This window comes from Patella vulgata, chromosome 1, assembly GCF_932274485.2.
Source record: "Patella vulgata chromosome 1, xgPatVulg1.2, whole genome shotgun sequence".
NCBI lineage: Eukaryota > Metazoa > Mollusca > Gastropoda > Patellidae > Patella > Patella vulgata.
Genome location: NC_065879.2, coordinates 12,126,756 through 12,148,624, shown reverse-complemented (window position 1 = coordinate 12,148,624; position 21,869 = coordinate 12,126,756). Strand labels below are relative to the sequence as shown.

General features: G+C 35.8%; 1 protein-coding gene across 2 annotated transcripts in view; it reads left to right on the top strand.

Annotated features, from left to right (window-relative positions):
- LOC126808631 (nose resistant to fluoxetine protein 6) overlaps positions 1-21,718 on the top strand; it is a 30,774-nt gene extending 9,056 nt beyond the window's left edge. The window contains exons 2-15 of one of the 2 annotated variants that reach the window (XM_050533520.2): positions 2,320-2,513; positions 3,045-3,138; positions 4,193-4,307; positions 5,576-5,805; positions 6,367-6,534; positions 7,756-7,852; positions 8,577-8,669; positions 9,186-9,348; positions 12,342-12,421; positions 12,952-13,110; positions 14,393-14,516; positions 15,248-15,434; positions 16,665-16,807; positions 17,603-21,718. In XM_050533520.2, coding sequence (XP_050389477.1) covers positions 2,320-2,513; positions 3,045-3,138; positions 4,193-4,307; positions 5,576-5,805; positions 6,367-6,534; positions 7,756-7,852; positions 8,577-8,669; positions 9,186-9,348; positions 12,342-12,421; positions 12,952-13,110; positions 14,393-14,516; positions 15,248-15,434; positions 16,665-16,807; positions 17,603-17,725 — 1,970 coding nt within the window. In that variant the 3' untranslated portion in view covers positions 17,726-21,718. Of the gene's footprint in view, positions 1-2,319; positions 2,514-3,044; positions 3,139-4,192; positions 4,308-5,575; positions 5,806-6,366; positions 6,535-7,755; positions 7,853-8,576; positions 8,670-9,185; positions 9,349-9,375; positions 9,539-12,341; positions 12,422-12,951; positions 13,111-14,392; positions 14,517-15,247; positions 15,435-16,664; positions 16,808-17,602 lie in introns of both variants that reach the window. The other variant, XM_050533519.2, reaches the window with a different exon arrangement.
- The last annotated feature ends 151 nt before the right edge of the window (positions 21,719-21,869 follow it).

Sequence of the window (21,869 nt, the reverse complement as noted above, 5' to 3'; positions counted from 1 at the left end):
AGGAATGATGCGAGAAGTCATACATAGAGTAGGAATGGTGCGGTAAGTCATTCATAATGTAGGAATGATGCGAGAAGTCATTCATAGCGTACGAATGATGCAAGACATCATAGAGTAGAAATGATGCAAGAATCCATTCATTGAATAGAAATGATGCGAGAAGTCGTACAATGGCTAGGAATAATGTAAGAAGTCATACAGAAGTAATGACAGTTACATGTATATTACATAGTAAAGAGTGATAGCAATAATTAAGCCATGAACTGGTAAACTATTGACTGCCACTCCTGACAAAATCAGTCTACCATTTGTACTTTCATTTAATCAGATAAACCTAAATATTGATAATACAAAATGCAATGTCCTCTATATAGGCCTATAACATGTACTCTTGATAGGCCTATACCATATCATAGCTATAAATAATCATCATTCATGTTTGCATGATAACTTTGTTTAATATCAGATGAACTTGACTGCCCTCAATGTATTGTTGTTATAAAATAGGATGGGTCTCAGTCCTATATATTGACATTTAATCACATGCCTTTTTTTAGCAAACATTATAGAAAACTATAAAAAAAACATATTATGTTACCGTGTATGTCTGTACATGAATTATTCGTGCAAATAATAACTGATAAAAGTGGAAGGACGCTACAAGTGTTTTCCAAACTGAAGTCCTCGAATTCCCTTAGGGGTCCACAATGTCCCAAGTAAAATTGTGCATGAAATTATTTTTCCGGTCATATTAAAAGAAATGGATGTCAATCATTTTGCTGTGGGTACATATATATCATATGTCATCTTCACTGGCCAAGAGTTGCGTTTCGCTTCTCTTCAACTTCACCCTTGGCAGATCTCGAATACATTTTGGTCTTCGCGCAGTGCCACCTGGTGATATATCGAAGTTACACCCATTACATAGACATCATCGCTAGCCAATCAAAATCGTTTTGTTATGCGTATGTTTGAGAGTTGAAAATGGCCGGGCCAAGTACAGAAAAATTGATGTCATAAATTTAATTTAGGACTAACTGTCAACCAGGTGAAAAGTTTAACTGCTTTGACAGACAGAAAATATGGTTCTTCTGTGTTGTTTAGGCAATAAGACCCTGTGTCCGCTGCCATGTTTGTTTACATTTCTCCGATATACATGTGCTCTGCGTAAAACGTCTTCTGATTTGATGCCGCTACTGATAGCTATAACCAATGAAATCTTGAACCGTGAATCCTCAAAATGTTTATTAAGATCTGCCAAGGGTGAAGTTGAAGAAAAGCGAATCATAAGCCTTAGCCAGTGAAGATGATCATACATGTATATGTAGGCTCACACTTTTTCTATCCGAATTTTTCTTAAGGTGGTCCAGATTTATGTGAAAAGTAGTAGCACAAACCCCAATGTATCTGACCTGTTTCAATTCATAATTTAAAGATACATTATGGGAGATTAGATAAAGAGCTGGCAGTTCTAACTATAATAGTTAAAAACTAGATAATGTAATGGGAATTTGCTGAAAATTTCAGTCAAATTGATCCACTCTGAACCAAGATTTTAGCGATTGAATTTTCAGCATAGTCTTGATCATCATTACTAAAGTCAGTACGATAAAAAACATAGTCTCGATTATCCATTTCTTGATTTAATTATTAATGAAAGTCGAACAGGAAATCGGAACCTAATCGATGCAATCCAGAGTTGAATATGGTCTGGATAAGTTAATTAATGTCTAATTAATAATTTAGATAACATTTCAGGCCTAAAGAAAGACCAGCAAAAGGCAGATTTAGCTCTTGCATAATGTATGTTTAAGTGAGCTTATTTCTGTTTATTATTTACATTGCGATGGCTTTAATGGAATTCTTGGCAACCTATTATTTACTTTTTGAAGGCTCATCATGATAGGATCATTCAATCTTCCATTCCTACATGTACATACATGTATCTTATGCCAATAAATGTGAAAAATGGAAGACCCTTGGTTTATTGTGGTTCTTTATCCATTTTTTTTCTAAATCCATTGCTATTGTGGCATTTTCCGAGAAGCAATGGTCCCAAGAAATCCTTCTCTTGCCTTTTCCGTAGTGAGAGCAAAAACTTTGGTTTTTGACGGAGCGTGTCTATTTTTATCATCCAATCAAGTCTCTCAGGGATCAAACCAGAGATTTTCTATTTTGTGAGCAGACGTTAGCCTTGGCTAACCATCGTGACTCCTTTAATTGAAACAACACATCAGATAAACCCAATTCAATACTTTATTTTTACCTTACTCAAAGAGGTTGATCATTTATTTATTTTGCCATATTTTATTTTTTCAGTGTTTGATTCGTTTGGGAAGCCTTCGTCTGGTATTTTACAGTTTGAGTTGAATTGGGTTGGATCTTATGATGAGTGTATTGCTATCCGGGCACCTTACACAGAGGTCAACCAGACTACGGACACAGGGGAAATACAGTTTAAGGGACAATATTGTACGGCAGTTTTACCTTTTACACCAGAAACATCAGCTACGGTAAGTTATATCCAGAATAAATACAAGTGTCCAGTCGAACATAGGTGTCCAGAACAAATATATGTGTACTGATTAAGGGATGGGATTGTCCGACCAGGAATATGCCCAATCGAACATCAAGACATGGTGAATAATATTCAAATTTCCAAAATTAATATAGTTTACTGAATAAATACAGGTGTCCAGTCAAATATAGGTGTCCAGATCGAATATCGGTGTCCAGAATCCAGATCAAATATGCCGCTGCTCACTAACCAGGAGATATTGGAGTCAATCCCATTGTTGACCAAGGACAGCTGTCTAGTCTTTCGGATGGCACAAAAAAAAACGAGGTCCTGTGTACATATTGGCATGCAGGTAAAAGATCCCTTGGCAGTTGGAATTCGATATAAAAGTAGGCCTTCGTGCCACTGTCCGGGCAAAATTTCCCTCATAGCACACTGCATGGCGAATGCCCGTCTTCATTAGCCCAGTCGGAGAAGAACAGTTATTTGAACGCTAATGAATACCAATTATGGTTTACATTTTCAGCCAGCTTCTCCCATGCCATCAGTAGGTGTACAACTAGGAATATGTCTCCCAAACTCGTGTTCAGCCAAAGATATGGTTCTTCTACTTAACGATGGTAGGTAACTTTTTATAGGATAGGAAGGGAGTTATATACCTTGTCAGCAGAATACGTTTGTCATTTTCGTACTAACATACGTCTATCTGATTAAAATACAGATCTATATTTCGTTTCATTTTTTATATTTATCGATGGCCTACACTACATAAAGATCTGACATGTTATAGTGGGAGTTCACGTCTGGGGTCAAATGAGCGACTTTTGACACTATGACATCAGACATTGATTAATCAATCAGTGTTGACGTTTCTAGTAGTTTACCCACAGTTCCGTGCATCAAAAGGCTAAGAACTCACCATAACAGATCGTTTCTTTGGCTAATTCCTCACTTCAACCAAAACGCCAGTAATATAACAACTCTTCTAGATCCTGGTGTAGTAAAGACAAGTAAAACAAAATTTTGAACTGTAAAAATGAAACGAAATAGGATCTGTGTTTTAATCAGATTGAACATACAACTGTTTTTTTGTGCTCACAATGTTTTGCCCTGACTGAGGTACTCCTCATACTCCTCATCAGCTTCCATCCTGTTTATCGTATTTCTAAGCATCTAGATGGTTCAATGATTGGGGGATTGGGTGGTCTAGTGGTTTTTAAAAACGCATGCGCATGAAATCATAAGGTCTGTCATTTGGTCGAGTGGCATGGATTCAAATCCCTGCTTGTATGTGGCAAGAAGGAATAGGGTCGCCTGTCCAACCTCGTGAGTTTTTTTTCCGGATCCTTCGGTTTCCTCCCAGTGCTAAGGACCCCTATGCACGTGCAAATGATTGAAATGGAATTGAACCATATGTCAGTCCCAAAATGTAAACCCCATCTCTCTCTCTCTCTCTCTCTCATCTCTCTCTCTCATCTCTCTCTCTCTCTCAGTTAGGTGATTATTATTGGGGACCATCTCATGTGTTTGCTTTTTCCAGCCTGGTTAATGACTAGTGTTGGGAACATCTCTTGTTTGTGCTATTTATAACCCTCTATAGACAGATCAATGATTAGTGTTGGGGACCATATCCTGTTTATATTTCTAGTGACCAGTATATATTTTTGGTTTCAGCTCTGCATGAACTAGTTAATATCACTGGTTTAAAGATTGGTTTTCAATTCAGTAATTTAACATCAAGATGTCAGAATGAAGATTTAGAATATGACTCAAAAGCTATAGCAGCCATGTAAGTATTGGTAGTATATTTGTATATCCTAGATTTAGGATGTCATGAAATAGGGTGTACCAATCGAGCTAATGAAGACTGGCATATGGCACGCCATGTGCTTTCATGAAATTTTTGACTACTTTTCATGAAATTTCAACTATGAATGGACCTTTTATGTGCCTGGCAACAAGCACACGGTTGGACTAGATGCTTTCCCTTACACTAATTATATAAAATGAAATGGAATCCTACTTTTCTGCACCAACCAGCCTAGGAAGCCACGGTGGCTAATTGAGTAAGATGCTAGCTCGCTAGCCTGGAGATCGCAGGTTCAATCCAAGTGTTGGCTGAGAAAGTTCATTGGGATTTTCCGACGTGGTTTCCTTTTGTCAGTGGTGTAATCTAGTCATTAGGATTAGCCATCGCCAGAAACCTGGGCCTGGAACCTTGTGTTTAGTGAGTCTAAGGGATTTTCTCATCCATCACCAGGAACCTGGGACAGGAACCTTGTGTTGTGTTAATGAGCCTGAGGACTAGGGAATTTTTGCAGCCATCACTAGAAACTTTGGGCCTTGTGTTAGTGAGCCTAAAGACTAAGGAACTTTTGCAGCCATCACTAGTAACCTGGGGCTGGGACTTAGTGTTTATTGAGCCAGGACCATATTCACGGATCAAAAGAATTAAAAATAACTTGGCTCAGAATAAACTAATTTCAGTGAAATTTCAACATATTAGTTGTCCTTGTTTATTTTACAGTGTTGTCAAAACTATATTTGGTTTGTTTATTTTACAGTGTTGTCAGAACTAAATTCGTTTTTTGGGTTTTTTTTTTTTACAGTGTTCTCAGAACTATATTCGTTTCTTTTTTGTTTTCGGTACAGTGTTGTTGGAACTATATTCATTTTTTTTTTGTACAGTGTTGTCGGAACTATATTCAGTTTGTTTATATTACAGCGTTGTTGGAACTATATTTGTTTTTTTTATTTTTTTACAGTTTTGTCGCAACTATATTCTGTTTCTTTATTTTACATTGTTGTGTTGTTGGAACTATATTAGTTTTTGATTTTTTTTTTACAGTGTTGTCGGAACTATATTCAGTTTGTTTATATTAGGCTGTTGTTGGAACTATATTTTTTTTAAAAAATTTTATAGTTTTGTTGATTTTACAGTGTTGTCGGAACTATATTTGGTTTGTTTTTTTTCTACAGTGTTCTGTTGGAACTATATTCGTTTTCTTTATTTTACAGTGTTGTCAGAACTGTACCGTATTCGTTTTCTTTTTACAGTGTTGTCGGAACTATTTTCGGTTTGTTGCTTGTGATTGGCACCCTGTACGACTTCATGTTTGTACAGATGCCAAAATGGTCGCAGTCAGCTGATGAGGATGATGGCAATTTGAATTCCAACCAGGAAGCCAATGGTTCAATGAATATCAAATATCATCGCCACTCAGATGAAAATACTCCGTTAATCGGAGAAACAAAAACTTCCATAGACAATAATTCGATGGAGCCTGGTAGGTCAATGCTCTTCCATATTTTTTTTTAGAAAGCCAAACAAAGTTTTGTGTCAAAATTATATTAATGGAATGAAATGGGGTTTAACATCCTACTGTTCTGCACTGACTGGTCTAACAGGGAGAATCTTATATCGAATGGGGGGTTGGATGGCCGAATGGTTAGCATGTGCACACTGTATCATAAGGTTTGTCATTGAGTCAACTGGCGTGATTTCGATTCCCCGGTAGTACGTAACAAGCAGTAGGGTCACCTGTCCATCCTCGTGGGTTTTCTCCTGGTCCTCTGGTTTCCTCCCACTGCTTAAGACCCCCTACGCGCAAGTGAATTATTGAAATAAAATTGAACCGTGTGTTAGTCCCGAAATGACCTGGTTTGTGTCAAGTGGACATTAAACCCCATTTCTCTCTCTTCAACAGGAAAGATTCTTGCGTGTGCGCTAAGACAATAAAAATAAGAATTGACTGCGATACATCACCCTCGGTGGAAGACATTAAACACCAAGAACAGCAACAACCTATTTGAATATTATCAATCAAATTATTTTTTGTTTGTTTCAGGAATATGTGGGAAAGCTTTATTATCATTCTCTGCTTATTCCAATGGTTTGAAGATATTAAGTACAAAACAACCTAAAGGAAGCTTACAATGTATTCACGGAATCCGTTTCTTCTCAATGACATGGGTTATTCTCGGACACACTTTAGTCTTTGCTATTGGAAACCTTGGTAAATTACTTTTTCATTGTTCTTCTACGTCAAAGTTTTGTTCATATATTGTCTTCACCCAGCACCGTAGATGCCAAAGTTCTTCTTCGATTGACTGAAATTTATATGCAGTGTTTGTGATTGTGCGAAAAGAATCCTATTGATTTCTGCCAGCTATTGTTAGAGTTATTATGCAAATACAGCCTCCTTCATCCACTACAATCAACACAATCAATAGGGAATAACGCAAAGGGTTAATAATATAGAATTCATAACAACATTGCAGGATTCATTCGAGAACAGGAGCGTAATTAATAAATCTACAAATTTAGTAGAGAATTCAGATCTGTATTGCAAAATCTAAAGCTCGTCACATTTTCTAAAACTAGGCAAGATAATCAAAATATTAAACCCATAAATATTAGTGATTTCAGCTAAATCAATCATTGGATAAATCTAATCATGATTCACCTGCTAATTAAACATCTTAGATTACTAATTAGTCTGTTAATTACTCGACAATGCCTGGGAAAGTAAGCGCTCGTAAACCTGACACTCATTATTTAATCTAGATGGAGCATTTTAAATTACAGGACAATAGAAATCCAACATTTTTCATTTATTCTTAATAAATTTTAGCAATTTTCCAACAGTGGTATGAAACTAAACATTAGATACAGAAAGTCCCGCCAAAATAGCAAGAGTACACAATACCCAACTTGTAGTGGATGAAGGAGGCTGTATATGGATACTAACTCTGACAATATCTTGTAAACATTAAATACAGAAAGTCCCGCTAAAACAACAAAAGTACATGATACCTGACTTGTAGTGGATGAAGTAGGCTGTATTTGGATACTAACTCATGACAATAACTAGCGGGAAAACAATGGGCTTCTAAACATTAAATACAGACAGTCCCGCAAAAACAACAGGAGTACACGATACCCGACTTGTAGTCATCAGTACTCAATAACGTAGATTACTAGAGAGAAACTTATCAAAATGTTTTTGTTTGAAAAAAATCTTTCTTTCAAAATCATAATCAGATGTAGTTGCCTTCTTCAATGATAGGTAAAATTAATTTCTGTAATCAATCAAATTTTTCTTGGCACAAAAAATAGTTTTTATTGATACTTTGACCCATTGTCGATCAATTAAATCATTCTTGGCACTAAAAAAAGTTTTTAATTGATACTTTGAATATTGTATTTCTCACAAATATTGGTAATTTTTTTGCAGAGAACTTTGCAACTTATTTTCCACCACTGTTGAAGAGATTTACATTTCAAGCTATCAGTAATGCAACTGTTTCTGTTGATACTTTCTTTACCTTGAGGTAAAATTTTCACTTATTCTTCATGGTTTTCATAAATAAATAACATTTTATGATGACATTGGCAATCAAAGAATATGGAATTTTATGAGAACAGCTATGTTTCTGCTAATATTCTTGAAATTTCCTGAGTTTACTGTTCTGTCTGAAGAACTTGCATTGTTAGCTTTAGGTTCAGTCCTTGTATTAGCCATGAAAGCTCCTCGTGATTCTTTTCTGTGGTTTCCCCACAGTGCTGTAGATCAGGTTCTGGTTGGGAACGATGTCTAGTCGTCCGGATTGGTAAGAAAAACTGAGATCCAATGTACACATTGACATGTATGTAAAAGAACCCTTTGGACAGTTTAAATTTGAAATACGAGAAGGACATAGTTCCGATGTCTGGGCAAAGTTTGCTAATAAAATACTGCAATGTGCATGCCCATCTTCATTAGCCCAGTTGGTGCAGATAAGTAGGATGTTAAACCCTGATTTATTTCATTTACATACTGGACATGGTCTGTCATTGAGTCAATTGGTGTTCTTTCGACTCCCCACTTGTACATTGTAGGTGGCAAGAAATAGGGTCGCTTGTCCAACCTTGTGGTACTCCATTGTTAAAGACCTCTATTGAAATACAATTCATCCATATTTTAGTCCAGAATTAGTTTGTATAGTGGACGTAAACCCCATTTCTTTCCCACTTCACCTTGGACACATGAAGAGATTTTAATTTATTTATTTTCAGTGGTTTGTTGATATCGTATTTAACATTAAAAGAACTGAAGAAAACTGAAGGAAAACTAAATTGGTTTATGTTTTATTTTCACAGATACTGGAGGTTTGTTTCGTACATTTTGATTGATCAAGCACTTTATTGATGCAAATAACCCATGGCAGTTGGACTGCGATATAAGAGTAGGTTGTAGTGCCGCTGTCCAGGCAAAATTCCCCCCATAGCACACTGCATGGTGTATGTCTGACTTCATTAGCCCAGTCGGTGCAGGAAAGTAGGACGTTGAACCCCATTTCATTTATATGAATTATGAAATAAAATTTCAGTAGTTGATCTGTAATGACATACTGGACTACAAGGCTAAATGATTGAGACTAGTAGCTCTTTAATTCCCTCATAGCACACTGCTTGGTGTATGTCAGACTTCATTAGCCCAGTCGGTGCAGGAAAGTAGGACGTTAAACCCTATTTCATTTATATGAATTATGAAATTAAATTTCAGTAGTTGGTCTATAATGACAAACTGGACTACATGGCTAAATGATTGAGACTAGTAGCTCGTTAATGGCCTATTGAAATAAAAAAAAGTAATTTTAAACTGTATAAATGATTATATTTTAGGTTGACCCCGCCCTATATGTTCTTGATGTTGTTGTATGTACCTTTATTCCCCTATTTTACCAATGGACCATCATGGCCCCAAAAAGGCGTGGAAATAAACCAGTGTGAAGGATGGTGGACCAATCTTCTCTATGTCAATAATATAGTAAAAACTAATGAAATTGTAAGTTTGACTGGCTTATTGTTCTAGGTTGACTCCTCCCTACATGTTATTACTGTTGCTGTACGTTCCACTATTTCCGTATCTGGCAAACGGACCAGCATGGCCACAACAGGGAATAGAACCCAACCACTGTGAATCCTGGTGGACAAATTTACTTTATGTCAATAATTTGGTTAAAGTAAAAGAAGGTGTAAGTAATTACTGCACGAGCTATTGTAGTACTAAGTAGTTACTGTTTTTACTGTGAGAGCTATTGTAGTTACTGTTGTTACTGCATGAGCTGTTGTAGTACTAAGGAGTTACTGTTGTTACTGCATGAGCTGTTGTAGTACTAAGTAGTTACTGTTTTTACTGCATGAGCTATTGTAGTACTGAGTAGTTACTGTTGTTACTGCATGAGCTATTGTAGTACTGAGTAGTTACTGTTGTTACTGCATGAGCTATTGTAGTACTGAGTAGTTACTGTTGTTACTGCATAAGCTATTGTAGTACTGAGTAGTTACTGTTGTTACTGCATGAGCTATTGTAGTACTAAGTAGTTACTCTTTTTACTGCATGGGCTATTGTAGTACTGAGTAGTTACTGTTGTTACTGCATGGGCTATTGTAGTACTGAGTAGTTACTGTTGTTACTGCATGGGCTATTGTAGTACTGAGTAGTTACTGTTGTTACTGCATGAGCTATTTTAGTACTAAGTACTCTTTTTACTGCATGAGCTATTGTAGTACTAAGTACTCTTTTTACTGCATGAGCTATTGTAGTACTAAGTAGTTACTGTTTTTACTGCATGAGCTATTGTAGTACTAAGTAGTTACTGTTGTTACTGCATGGGCTATTGTAGTACTGAGTAGTTACTGTTGTTACTGCAGTATTGTAGTACTAAGTACTCTTTTTACTGCATGAGCTATTGTAGTACTAAGTTCTCTTTTTACTGCATGAGCTATTGTAGTACTAAGTAGTTACTGTACTAAGTAGTTACTGTTTTACTGCATGGGTTGTGGTAACTACATAGATAAAAGCATAATGTGTAATTGTAGTTTTGTGTGGAATGTGCTTCTAATATGTTGCTGTTCTTACATGCTTGTTACTTAATTGCAATTACTACATGGGTTGTGGTACTGAGCAATTCCTATTCTTACTTAAATAATTGTAATTACTGCTGGTTGTGCTACTAATACTAGGTTCCCACTATCACGATCTATGCTGCGATTGAAATCGTGGTTTTATTCACAGAGTAATCGTGGTGATCCTATCGGGTCTAATCATATATTGAGGTCACTCGTCGCAATTGTGTTGATTGTATCGAAACGTATCTGCACGTACCAGATCGTGGACTTGATAGTGACAATCTATCGTAATTCATCACACGACAGTGGGAACTTAGCATAAGTAATTTCTGAAATTACTGCTTGTGTTGTGGTACTAAGTAATGGCAGGAATTACTGCTTGAATTGTGGTACTAAGTGATTTATGAAATTGCTGTTTGTGTTGTGGTACTAAGTAATTGCAGTAATTACTACTTAGGTTGTCATACTAAGTAATTTCAGGAATTACTACTTGGGTTGTTGTACTAAGTAATTGCAGAAATTACTACTTAGGTTGTCGTACTAAGTAATTTCAGGAATTGCTGTTTGAGTTGTGGTACTGAGTAATTGCAGGAATTACTACTTGAGTTGCGGTACTAAGTAATTGCTGAAATGACTACTTGAGTTGTCGTACTCAGTAATTTCTGGAATTACTTTGTGGGTTGTGGTAGTAAGTAATTTCTGGAATTACTGCTGTGTTCTGGTACTAAGCAATTGCACAGCACAATGGATGCCGGTCCCCGGATCCATTCACTTGATTTCACTTTTATGCAATGTCTTTTCATGTCTGTATGTTTTTTTACTCCATCTTGACTTTTTTTAAAGCTTTTTTAAATGCACATATTCAGATATTGCTTTTAAACACTTTTCACCTGATCTTCTTGGAATTTCGTTTAAACACTATATATTTCGAAAATATTGTATAATTGAAAGGCCTAAAGAATAGGATACAAAAAAAACAAGCAAAGTAGGCTTATATTAATTTGCTTCCTTCCGGGTTGGGTGTATAAAATATGTGTATTGTTCAAATTGGTGAAAAGAAGACACCTATGTAATTTCAACAATTTCTGTTAATTATTGTTAGTGTTATGGCCCTTGTTATCATTTGGATTGTAAGAAAAAGTAAAAGATTATATTTAATTACTTGTAGATTGGATATATTAGATTCTGTTCCTTTTCTTTTGAAATATCTGAATTTTATATATTCTACAATTCCATGTCAATACATGTATGGTACTGGCTCACTAACCAGGAAGCCCTATCTTCGATCCTGATCCTGTCCAACCTCATGGGTTTTCCCCGGGTTTCCTCACACTGCTAAAGACCCCTACGTGCAAGCGATTTATTGTAATAAAATTGAACAATGTGTTAGTCCTGAAATGACCTGGTTTGTGTCGAGTGGACATTAAACCCTCTCTCTCTCCTTCTCTCTCTCCGTCTCTCTCTCTCTCTCTTGGTCTGTCATTGAGTCAAGTGGTGTGGTTTCGATGACCTGCTTGTACATGGCAAAGAGTAGGGTCATCTGTCCAACCTCGTTTCCTCCCACAGCTAAAGACCCGTACATGCAAAGAGAATTATTGAAATAAGATTGAATCATGTTAGTCCCATAATGACCTAGTTTGTGAGTCTCCCTTTGCCCATCTGAACGACTAGATTTTCAAATTTTTCTGTGGTATTCAGATGCTTTTCAGGGTAAACCAGACTTCAAAATCCTCGGGATTGAACCCGGGACTACCTGGTCAGGGATTCAAGCAGCTGTCTTTATCAGCTGTAAACAAAGAAGGTTGGCACAGGGGACATTTCGGGACAAAATCTTATCGTTGAGCCATCCATAGCAAAACTTGTTAAATTGTGAATCCATTTATTGAAATACTTTCCAAATGATTATAATCTAATGTTTATTTGTAGTGTATGGGATGGTCCTGGTATCTGGCCAATGACATGCAGTTTTATATATTATGTCCATTGTTGATTGTTCCATTTTTCTAGTAAGTATATACTTGGATACATGAGTGAATTTTCCAGATTTGAATTCTCACAATCCAAAAATTGCTACCATCTGTAAGGGTATCGAGTGAGCTGTAGGTAAGCTGTCTTTTATGTAAGTGTGATTTTGTTAACACAAGTGTAAGTGTAAAAGTTGAGGGTGTGTTTTCTTTCTTATCTTCCTATTTTATCTCATGTGCGACCGGAGAGAGAGAGAGAGAGAGAGAGAGAGAGAGCATCCACTTGACACTGGCTAGTACATTTCTGATTAACATGGATCAATTTTATTTCAAAAATCCGCTAGTACGTGGAGATCTATAGCAGGGAGAGGAAACCAGAGGACCCGGAGAAAGCCCACAAGGTTGGACAGGCGACCATACTCTTTGTCACGCCACTTGACTCAATGACAGTCCTTATGATCAAACCTGCACGCTCATTAACTGTTTGCCACCCCCCCCCCCCCCCATAACATAAAGTCATACGACATGTACTTTGTTGTTTGAGTTAAATCCCATTTCTCCTTCTTTTTTAGTTCTAAATTCATAGGATTTGCGGTATCAACGGTATTTTTGCTGACCACCACCATTACTGCTGGAGCTGTTTCTGCAGCATATTCTATGGCTCCAGGTTTGGCAGCAACCCCTATGGCTATGGGAGGTACTAATACTAGTACTAACGCCACAGCGTCTCCGTAAGTTGAAAAATTTTAATATTCCATTCTTGTTTGCCAACATTGTTGTCACCCCGTCTTCAAAATATAAACCTAGTAAGCTTCAAGTGAAATTTCCATAAAACCATGATGCTCACTCGGCAGATTCCAGTACCCTATATCTAGCCTCGACTGTATTACGAAGTCCGCCATTGGAACTACTTTCAAGTTCCCGAATTACCAACGGCGTTGCCGATAACGACGCCTTTTAAGAATGTTTTATCATACAAATATTTCAAAGTCTGAAACTGTTTTTCTTTCAAGTTTATCCGATTTTCTTCCAACAATCACAACTTTGCACTGAAAATTCTTCACATGCTTCGAATGACGCATGTTCCTGAAGCAACGACTGCGAGTTTCACAACATCTGGCTGTTGCTTGTTTACTTCACAATTCCCGAACTTATAGCTATGTTATCTACAAACACGTTAGCGGTAGCGTCCAATCAGAGGTTGTGACATCGCGACCTCAGCGGAAACCTGGACATTGAATGAACCTTGAACTTTGCAACTCGATAATCACAGGTAGACATTTTAGCTTGAAACACTGAGACTTGGTATTCACGACGATCGAGGAATCTGATAGGCTCACAAGTTGGGCTTGTACCCAATCGAAATTAGTGCTGAAATATGTAGGGTATTACGTGAAGGCCTTGATAAGATATACGTAATTAAAGCGAGATCAAGCCTTCTATTGAAGATGCGAACAACAGAATTTTGATAATTTCTTTTTAAAAGGGTCAAGTTTTTCTAATAGGTAAACCGTTGCCGCATCACAATTGTATAGGCGTAGGTACATATCATTTACCGTCATACAGCCGAGGCTAAATGTGGAGTAACGGAATCTGCCGAGGTTTGCCGAGTGCAAGATGCTGTTACCAATATTGGGGCCACAGTGGCTCAGTGAGTAAGACGATCGCTCACTGACAGAGAAAGTTCATCAGGATTTTCCGGCGTGGTTCCCCCTTGTCAGTGGTGCAGGACTTGGGACCTGGCATGGTACAACTTATTTTCATTCACATAATACGAAAAACCAAGGTTCCATGTACACATTTGTGTGAACGTAAAAAAAAACCCCTTGGCAGTGGAATTAACAATAAGAGTAGGCCCCATGGACCAGTGACGCTGTCCGGGCAAAATTTCCCTCATAGAACACTGTATTGCGTATGCCGTCTCGAATAGCCGAGTCGGACATTAAGCCTTGTTTCATTTTAATACATATTACCAATATTTCTATGAGGTTTTTTTACTTTGGTTATTTTCAGAGCATCAATGGACTTTTTCTTGAAGTACTATATTACACCATGGTGTAGAATGGGACCATATATAATTGGCATCATGGTTGGTTATTATCTCTATGTTACAGAATTACGTTTCAGATGGAACAAGGTATTATTGTATATTATATTATAGCATGAAAAACCTAAAATATGGCTGCTACAGGTCTTAAAGGGAACACGAAATCATCAATAGTTTGTAAACCTAAAAATTGTCTCTTTAAAATGGTTTAAAAAGAGCTCTGTTTATTTAAATCCTTAAGGAATTCTTGATTTCCAGATCTAATGTAAAATAAAAAAAATATGCCGTTTCCAGAATAATTTAAATTCTTGGGTTTGAATCATGCTTTGCAATAGTGATTGTTTACAAAAGGGACAAATTATCTGTTGACATGTTTAAATCTTGGTATTTTATCAAACCTCATCTCTCAGATATTGGTGTTCTATCAAACCTCATCTCTCAGATATTGGTGTTCTATCAAACCTCATCGGTCAGATATTGGTGTTCTATCAAACCTTATCTGTCATATAGGTTCTATCAAACTTCATCTGTCAGATATTGGTGTTCTATCAAACCTCATTGGTCAGATATTGGTGTTCTATCAAACCTCATCAGTCAAATATTGGTGTTCTATCAAACCTCATCAGTCAAATATTGGTGTTCTATCAGACCTCTTCTGTGACATAAAGGTGTTCTATCAAACCTCTTCTGTGACATAAAGGTGTTCTATCAAACCTCTTCTGTGACATAAAGGTGTTCTATCAAACCTCTTCAATCAGAAATGAAGCACTTTTTCTCTTAACTTTGTTTATCCTTGTTATATATTTCCAATTTTATTACAGCTTTTTGTTGCTGCTGGTTGGGCAGTCTCCACAGCTTCTGCTTTAGCTGTTCTTTATGGTCTCTATGACACTGCTCAAGGTCATCCTATATCCGTGGATACAGCTGCATTTTATAATGCTGTAAATCGTACTGTATGGGGTGCATGTGTATGTTGGGTTATTGTAGCTTGTGTTGGGGGATATGGAGGTAAGTAACATATTCACACAATCTGGTAACCTTGTGAGTTTTCTCCGGGTCCTCCAATTTCCTTCCACAGCTAAAGGCCGCTACGCACCAACCAATTATGGAAATAAAATTGAACCATATGTTAGTCCTTAAATGAAATAGTCTATGTCGAGTACACTTTAAACCCCCTTCTCTCTCCCATCTGGTAACAAAGGATCTAGGTAAGGGCTTTCACTTAAACGTGTATTACATATGAGCCTCACTGGCTCAGTGAGTAAGGCACTGGCTTCCTAACAGTGTGTGAGGGGAGGGGAGGGGGCAAATTCGATCTTGACGTTGGCCAAGAAAGTTCCTGTGAATGTACAATGTTGCAAGACGGAGGACCTGACAACGAAACCTGTCTAGTCATTAGGATGGGACAGAAATCTGAGGTCCCGTATACACATTGGCGCTGATGGAAAATAACCCTTGTCAGTTGGAATTCGAAAATAATAGTAGACCATAGTCCTGCAGTCCAGGCAAATTTCTCTCATTGCACACACTATAATATGATGTATGTCCATCTTCAATAGCCCAGATGGAACAGAAACCTTAAATCCCATTTCGTTTTGTAATTGTGTAATTATGTAAATGAATATACTTGTTTATTCCGTCTGTGTATTAATGTCATATTAATGAATATGTTTGTTTATTCCCTTTCTGGGGGTTTGGGTGGCCGAATGTTTAGCGCATGCGTTTTATATGATAAGATCTTTCATTGAGTCAACTGGCATGGTTTTGATTCCTTGTACATGACAAGGAGTAGTGTCACCTGTTCAACTACATGTGTTTTCTCCGGTTAATTCCCACTGCTAAAGACCCCTACGCCCAAGCGAATTGTTGAAATGAAATTGAACCATATGTTAGTCCCAAAATGACCTAGTTTGTGTCGAGTGGACGTTAAACTCCATTTCTCTCCTATCTAAATGTGGGATCAGCGGTGGCTCAGAGAGTAAGGTGCTAGCTCACTAACCTGGAGGTCCTAGCAGTGACTAGTAGTTCGAATGAGACAAAAAAAACAAGGTCCTGTGTACACATTGGCATACACTGAGAGTTGGAATTCAAGTGCTGTCCGGACAAATTTCCCGTCATAGCATATTGTATGGCATATGCCAGTCTTCATTTGCCCGGTCGCTGCAGAAAAGTAAGATATTAAACGCCTTTTCATTCATTCATTCATTTATTGATTTACTTTGAATTTGTGTATTACAGGTCCAGTGAATGTGATATTATCATGGAAAGCATTGATACCATTGAGTAGATTAACATACTGTGCTTACCTGATACATCCTATTATTATGTATGCTGTTTATTACGCTCAGATAAAACCCATAGCATTTACAGATTCTCTCTTTGTAAGTAATGCTTAACTCTTTTCTTATTGGGAACAGGGGTGAAAGTCTGTCATTGAGTCAAGTGGTATGGTTTTATTTCCACGTGACAAGGAGTAGGCTTGCCTCTCCATGGAGTCTGGTTTCCTCCCACTGCTAAAGACCCCTACGTGCAAGTGAATTATCAGAATAAAATTGAATCGCGTGTTAATTCAGAAATGACCTAGTTGTGTTGAGTGGATGTTAAACCCCATGTTGGTTGTTGCATTAACTCTAGATGACTGTGGGTAGTTGTATCAACACAAGTTGGCTGTGGGTAGTTGTATCAACTCTAGTTGAGTGTGGGTAGTTCTGTCATCTCTAGTGGACAATGGGTAGTTGTATCAACTTTAGATGGCTGCGGGTAGTTGTATCAACTCTAGATGGCTGAGGGTATTTGTATCAACTCTAGATGGCTACGGGTAGTTGTATCAACTCTAGATGACTGTGGGTAGTTGTATCAACTCTAGATGATTGCGGGTAGTTGTATTAACTCTAGATGCGTGTGGGTAGTTGTATCAACTCTATATGGCTGTGGGTAGATGTATCAACTCTAGATGGCTGTGGGTAGTTGTATCAACTCTAGATGGCTGAGGGTAGTTGTATCAACTCTAGATGACTATGGATAGTTTATCAACTCTAGTGGACAATGGGTAGTTGTATCAACTCTAGATGGCTGAGCGTGGTTGTATCAACTTAAGATGGCTGTGGGTAGGTGTAAGTTGTATGATAAGAGTCATTGCAACATGTTTTTAATTTATTATTCCTTTTTCTTTTCAGGTTTATTACTTTTTTGCACATTTGGTAGCAGCTTATATGTTGGCGTTTGTTCTATCATTGATGTTTGAATCACCTATGATGGGGCTAGAAAATGTCATCTTTAAACGAAAGAGGAGAAATTAGGCAGCATTTTTATAACTGTTTACAGGGATTTGACTTCAAGTATTTTTAAAAGATTAATTTACCCTACTTTCAGGTTAAATTTAAGATCCCGAACGATTCTTTTATACATTTTAAACATTTAATACAACAGTAAATAAACTTACTGTCTTTAGAAGATCGTTAAATTGGAAATAGTTTTAGCATAAAATCTCTTAAAAGGATAAAGTTACAACTATAAAAGTGACTACCGACCTGTGATTATAAAGTTTTGTCATGACTATAATTTTTATATACTGTTTAAGTATTTTCCAGGTTTTCTTTTTTAATTAAATTGAATCAATTTGTATAATAGTATTTTAATATACTTTTCACATTTTTCCTAGTTTTTATTAATTGAATTGATCTATTTGTATAATAGTATTTTAATATGCTTTTCACATATTTCTCAGCTTTTATTAATTGACGTGAACCAATTTGTATAATAGTTTTTAATGCATGTATGATGTGATACTTTTTTTATTTGAATTGTGTTTTTTTTTCTAATTAGTTCATGCACTAACAATTAATTTTAAGTCATTTCAAAACTATGAAAATACAAAAGCTTTAATGTAAAATATTTTTAGCATATGTAACAAGTATCTTTATATTTATTTTTAACCATCAATTAATGTAATATCACTACAAATTTTAAAAAATGTAAACTTAACGTAAAATAATTTTAGCACAAATTACATGTCGATTGATATTCATTATGGACAAGTAACTGATCTCCAAGCATTAGTCATCATGTTGTTGTTGTTTTTCTTGAAGGGTGACGCTCTTCAAAAAATACTAAGGCTCTGTAAATTAGATTACAATCGACATGATTTAAATTTGGCATTCTTGTACCTTTGAAAATTGTGCATGGACTGATGGATTTTGATTTTTGATATGATTTCACAATTTCAAGATGGTATCTTGCACGGTTCCTGGTCCATTTAATATTATTATACTTTTACACTAAAAGCAAATTAAATTTGGCTTGTTTGTTCCTTTGAAAATTGTGCATCAATTGACAGGTTCCAATTTTTGATATGACGTGTCGTCCACGGTATTATCGGTATTATCGTATTTGAACATTAAAAATAAACATAAAATGTGAAATATTTAACACATGTAAGTCAATTTATATTAAATTTTAAATGAATTTATTTATATTAATGATTTCATAGCAATATAATAATATGTGTTATGTTTTATATGCTTACTTGAGGCCAAAGCAGTTGAATTTTAAGTTCTACGGTGTCTTGACACATAAATAGCAACTTGACTCCCAAAGAAAAAATTTCTGTTTAAAATTTCAAAACTTAAATTTTAAACTAAAAGCATTTCAAAAGAGCGACCAAGTATTTCTTTTGTTTTTTGTTTTTTTAAAAAGACGAAACAATATTTTTCTAGATGTTCCTAAAGAGTAAAAGTTCAAATTGGTGTAGTAGCCTTGCCCTATATATTTTAAACCAAAGATACGATAAGAAACATCTATTTATTTAGTACAAATCGTCACTTTGGATTTTCCACAATATGAAAATTAGTCGGCATAAAAAAAAACAAGACTGGTTCTCATACGGATTTTTCCAAGGTGTTATTGTAGCATGCTGTTTTGTTGTTACGTGTATATTTTTTCATACATTCATGTCTTTTAGATGTATATAGTTCCAGCAGCCAAATTTATATTTTATTAAGAAAATATAATGGTACATTTATTACAATATTTAGCTCAATTCACAAAATGGCTAACCCATTTATATAACAGTTTAGAATTGTATATGTATTTTAGATAATGGTACATTTTAGAATTGTATATGTATTTTAGATAATGATACATTTTAGAATTGTATATCTATTTTAGATAATGGTACATTTATTAAAATAATTAGCTCAATTCAGAAAATGGCTATGACTAAACCCATTTATATGACAGTTTAAGCCTAGCTTATGTCGCCCAACGGCCCGATTTAACTGACGGCAACTTGAAATCGGCGACTGGTTGCGATCAAGTGGAACTGGTCTATCGTAACTACCTGGGCGACCTGAGTGCTCTTACAACTGGTCTACGTTGGACGGCGACCAGTTGCTCTGAGGCACACATATTCTACGACTAGAGACAAATAGTTTTCCCTAGTCGCAATCTACATTAACGCCCCTCCGTCTACCTTGAATCAGCGACTCGCTGAGGTAGGCAATAACAATCAGTTATTTAGTCAAATGGTACAACAGGGAAAAGAAACAAACATGGCAGACAAGTGGAATAAGGCAGACGAAGTTGTGGCAGAAACGCCCCTCATTATATGTTAGTACAATAGACTCGGGTCAGGTTACCACTAATCTATGTTGTAAACAGTGTGCGGTATTTGATTGTTTTTTTTCTCAGGCATTACTAATTTGATTAGCTTAAAAACCCATTTGTCTAAGAAAAAAACAGGCCAATACCACGCAACATACGGATAAATGAAAAGTAGGACAAGCCTCAGCCTTTTTTTTTCAGCAATAATAGTGCATGATGTGGAACTCAATCTCTTTCAGCATGGCCATAGCCATTTTGAAGATTATTACATGACAGTCATGTGATCAGTTGTGGCTCCAATTCCGCAACTGATCTTACGACTATGGTCAACTGATTGCTTGTGGTTGCATCCAGTCCAGTCATTGCGACATAAGCTCTCAGTCTCGTTGCATCATAGGGCGACATAAGCTAGGCTTAAGAATTGTTTATGTATTTTAGATAAACTTAAATGGGTGCTTCCAATCTGGAAAATTATATTTTTAAACAACAAACATAAATGGTACATTTTATTGAAATATTTAGCATAATTCACAAAATGGTCAACCCATTTATATTAATGCATAGAAGTGTATATGTATTTTAGATAATCTTATGTATTTATGCTTGCAGTTGCTAAATCTATATGATTTTAAACAAAAATAAATGGTACTTGCTTAATTAGCTAACCTATTTATATTACAGTATAGACAATGTATGTTTTTCTGTAGATCCTGTATTTTACTTGATTTTAAATGCATAGTTCCAGTTGCTAAAATCATATTTCTTAAACAAAAAATAAATGGCACAATTACAGGGCCCTGTTTCTCGAAATCTTAACTAAAGATAAAATCCAAATTTTAGTACCAGTAGATATTTCAATTTTGATTGGCTAAGCACTAAAATTAATCTAATATTATCCAATCAAATTACTAAAATTTGGATTTTATCTCAATTCAAATTTGGTGATACAGGCCCTAGTTTTATTGGGATATTTTGCTCAATTCAACCGATTTATATTTAAGCATAGAAAGCATATGTGATTTCTTTCATTAAAAAAAATGGAAGATGTAAACAAAATTGAAAATATTTTGAATTTTATACTTGCCATTTTTCTCAAGTCCCATTAATGAAAATTTAAACTGATTGTTCATAGCTCTTAGCCAATGAAATGGCTGATTTCTTGAAATGTTTAAGTTTTCTTGATGAATCAACTGTGGATCAAATTGTTGAAAATTATTGATGAAACATGTTTGATCTTTGTTTAAAAAAACTTTCCTCAGATTTTTCAACAAAATGGAAATCTGTGATCGTAATTGTTCGAGAGTGATATCCTCTCCATAATACATACAGTTGCATTTCGATTTTGTTTTTACTTCTAATATTCCATACATTATATTCGGGTATGATTTTTGTTTTTAGTTTTGTTAAAAATTAATCTGGAATGAAATCCTTATTGATGTTGTGGTATTTTGTTTAGAAAATACAATACAACCTCAGTATGTGCAGGTTGCTTTTTTATTAGTTTAGAAAATTGTAGTGGAGTTAATTAATTGTGATAAACATTTTATTCTCTTTTTTCTTTTTTTTTTTTTAGTTGAAAATTTGTTTAGAAGATTGTATTTGAATTATTTACGGGACAAACATTTCATTCTTTTTTATTTGTTTAGAAAATTGTAGTTGAATTATATACGTGATAAATGTGTTATTCAGTATATTTAAGGGTTTTTTTTTATGGTTGGCATCTGTTTATAAATTTGTAAACAACTGTCAGGATTTTTCAAGTATGGCATCTGAAGGGGGTTAAAAAGGAAATGTTGGTTCGCTAACCTGGATGTCCCGATTGCTGAGAAAGTTAAGAGTAGG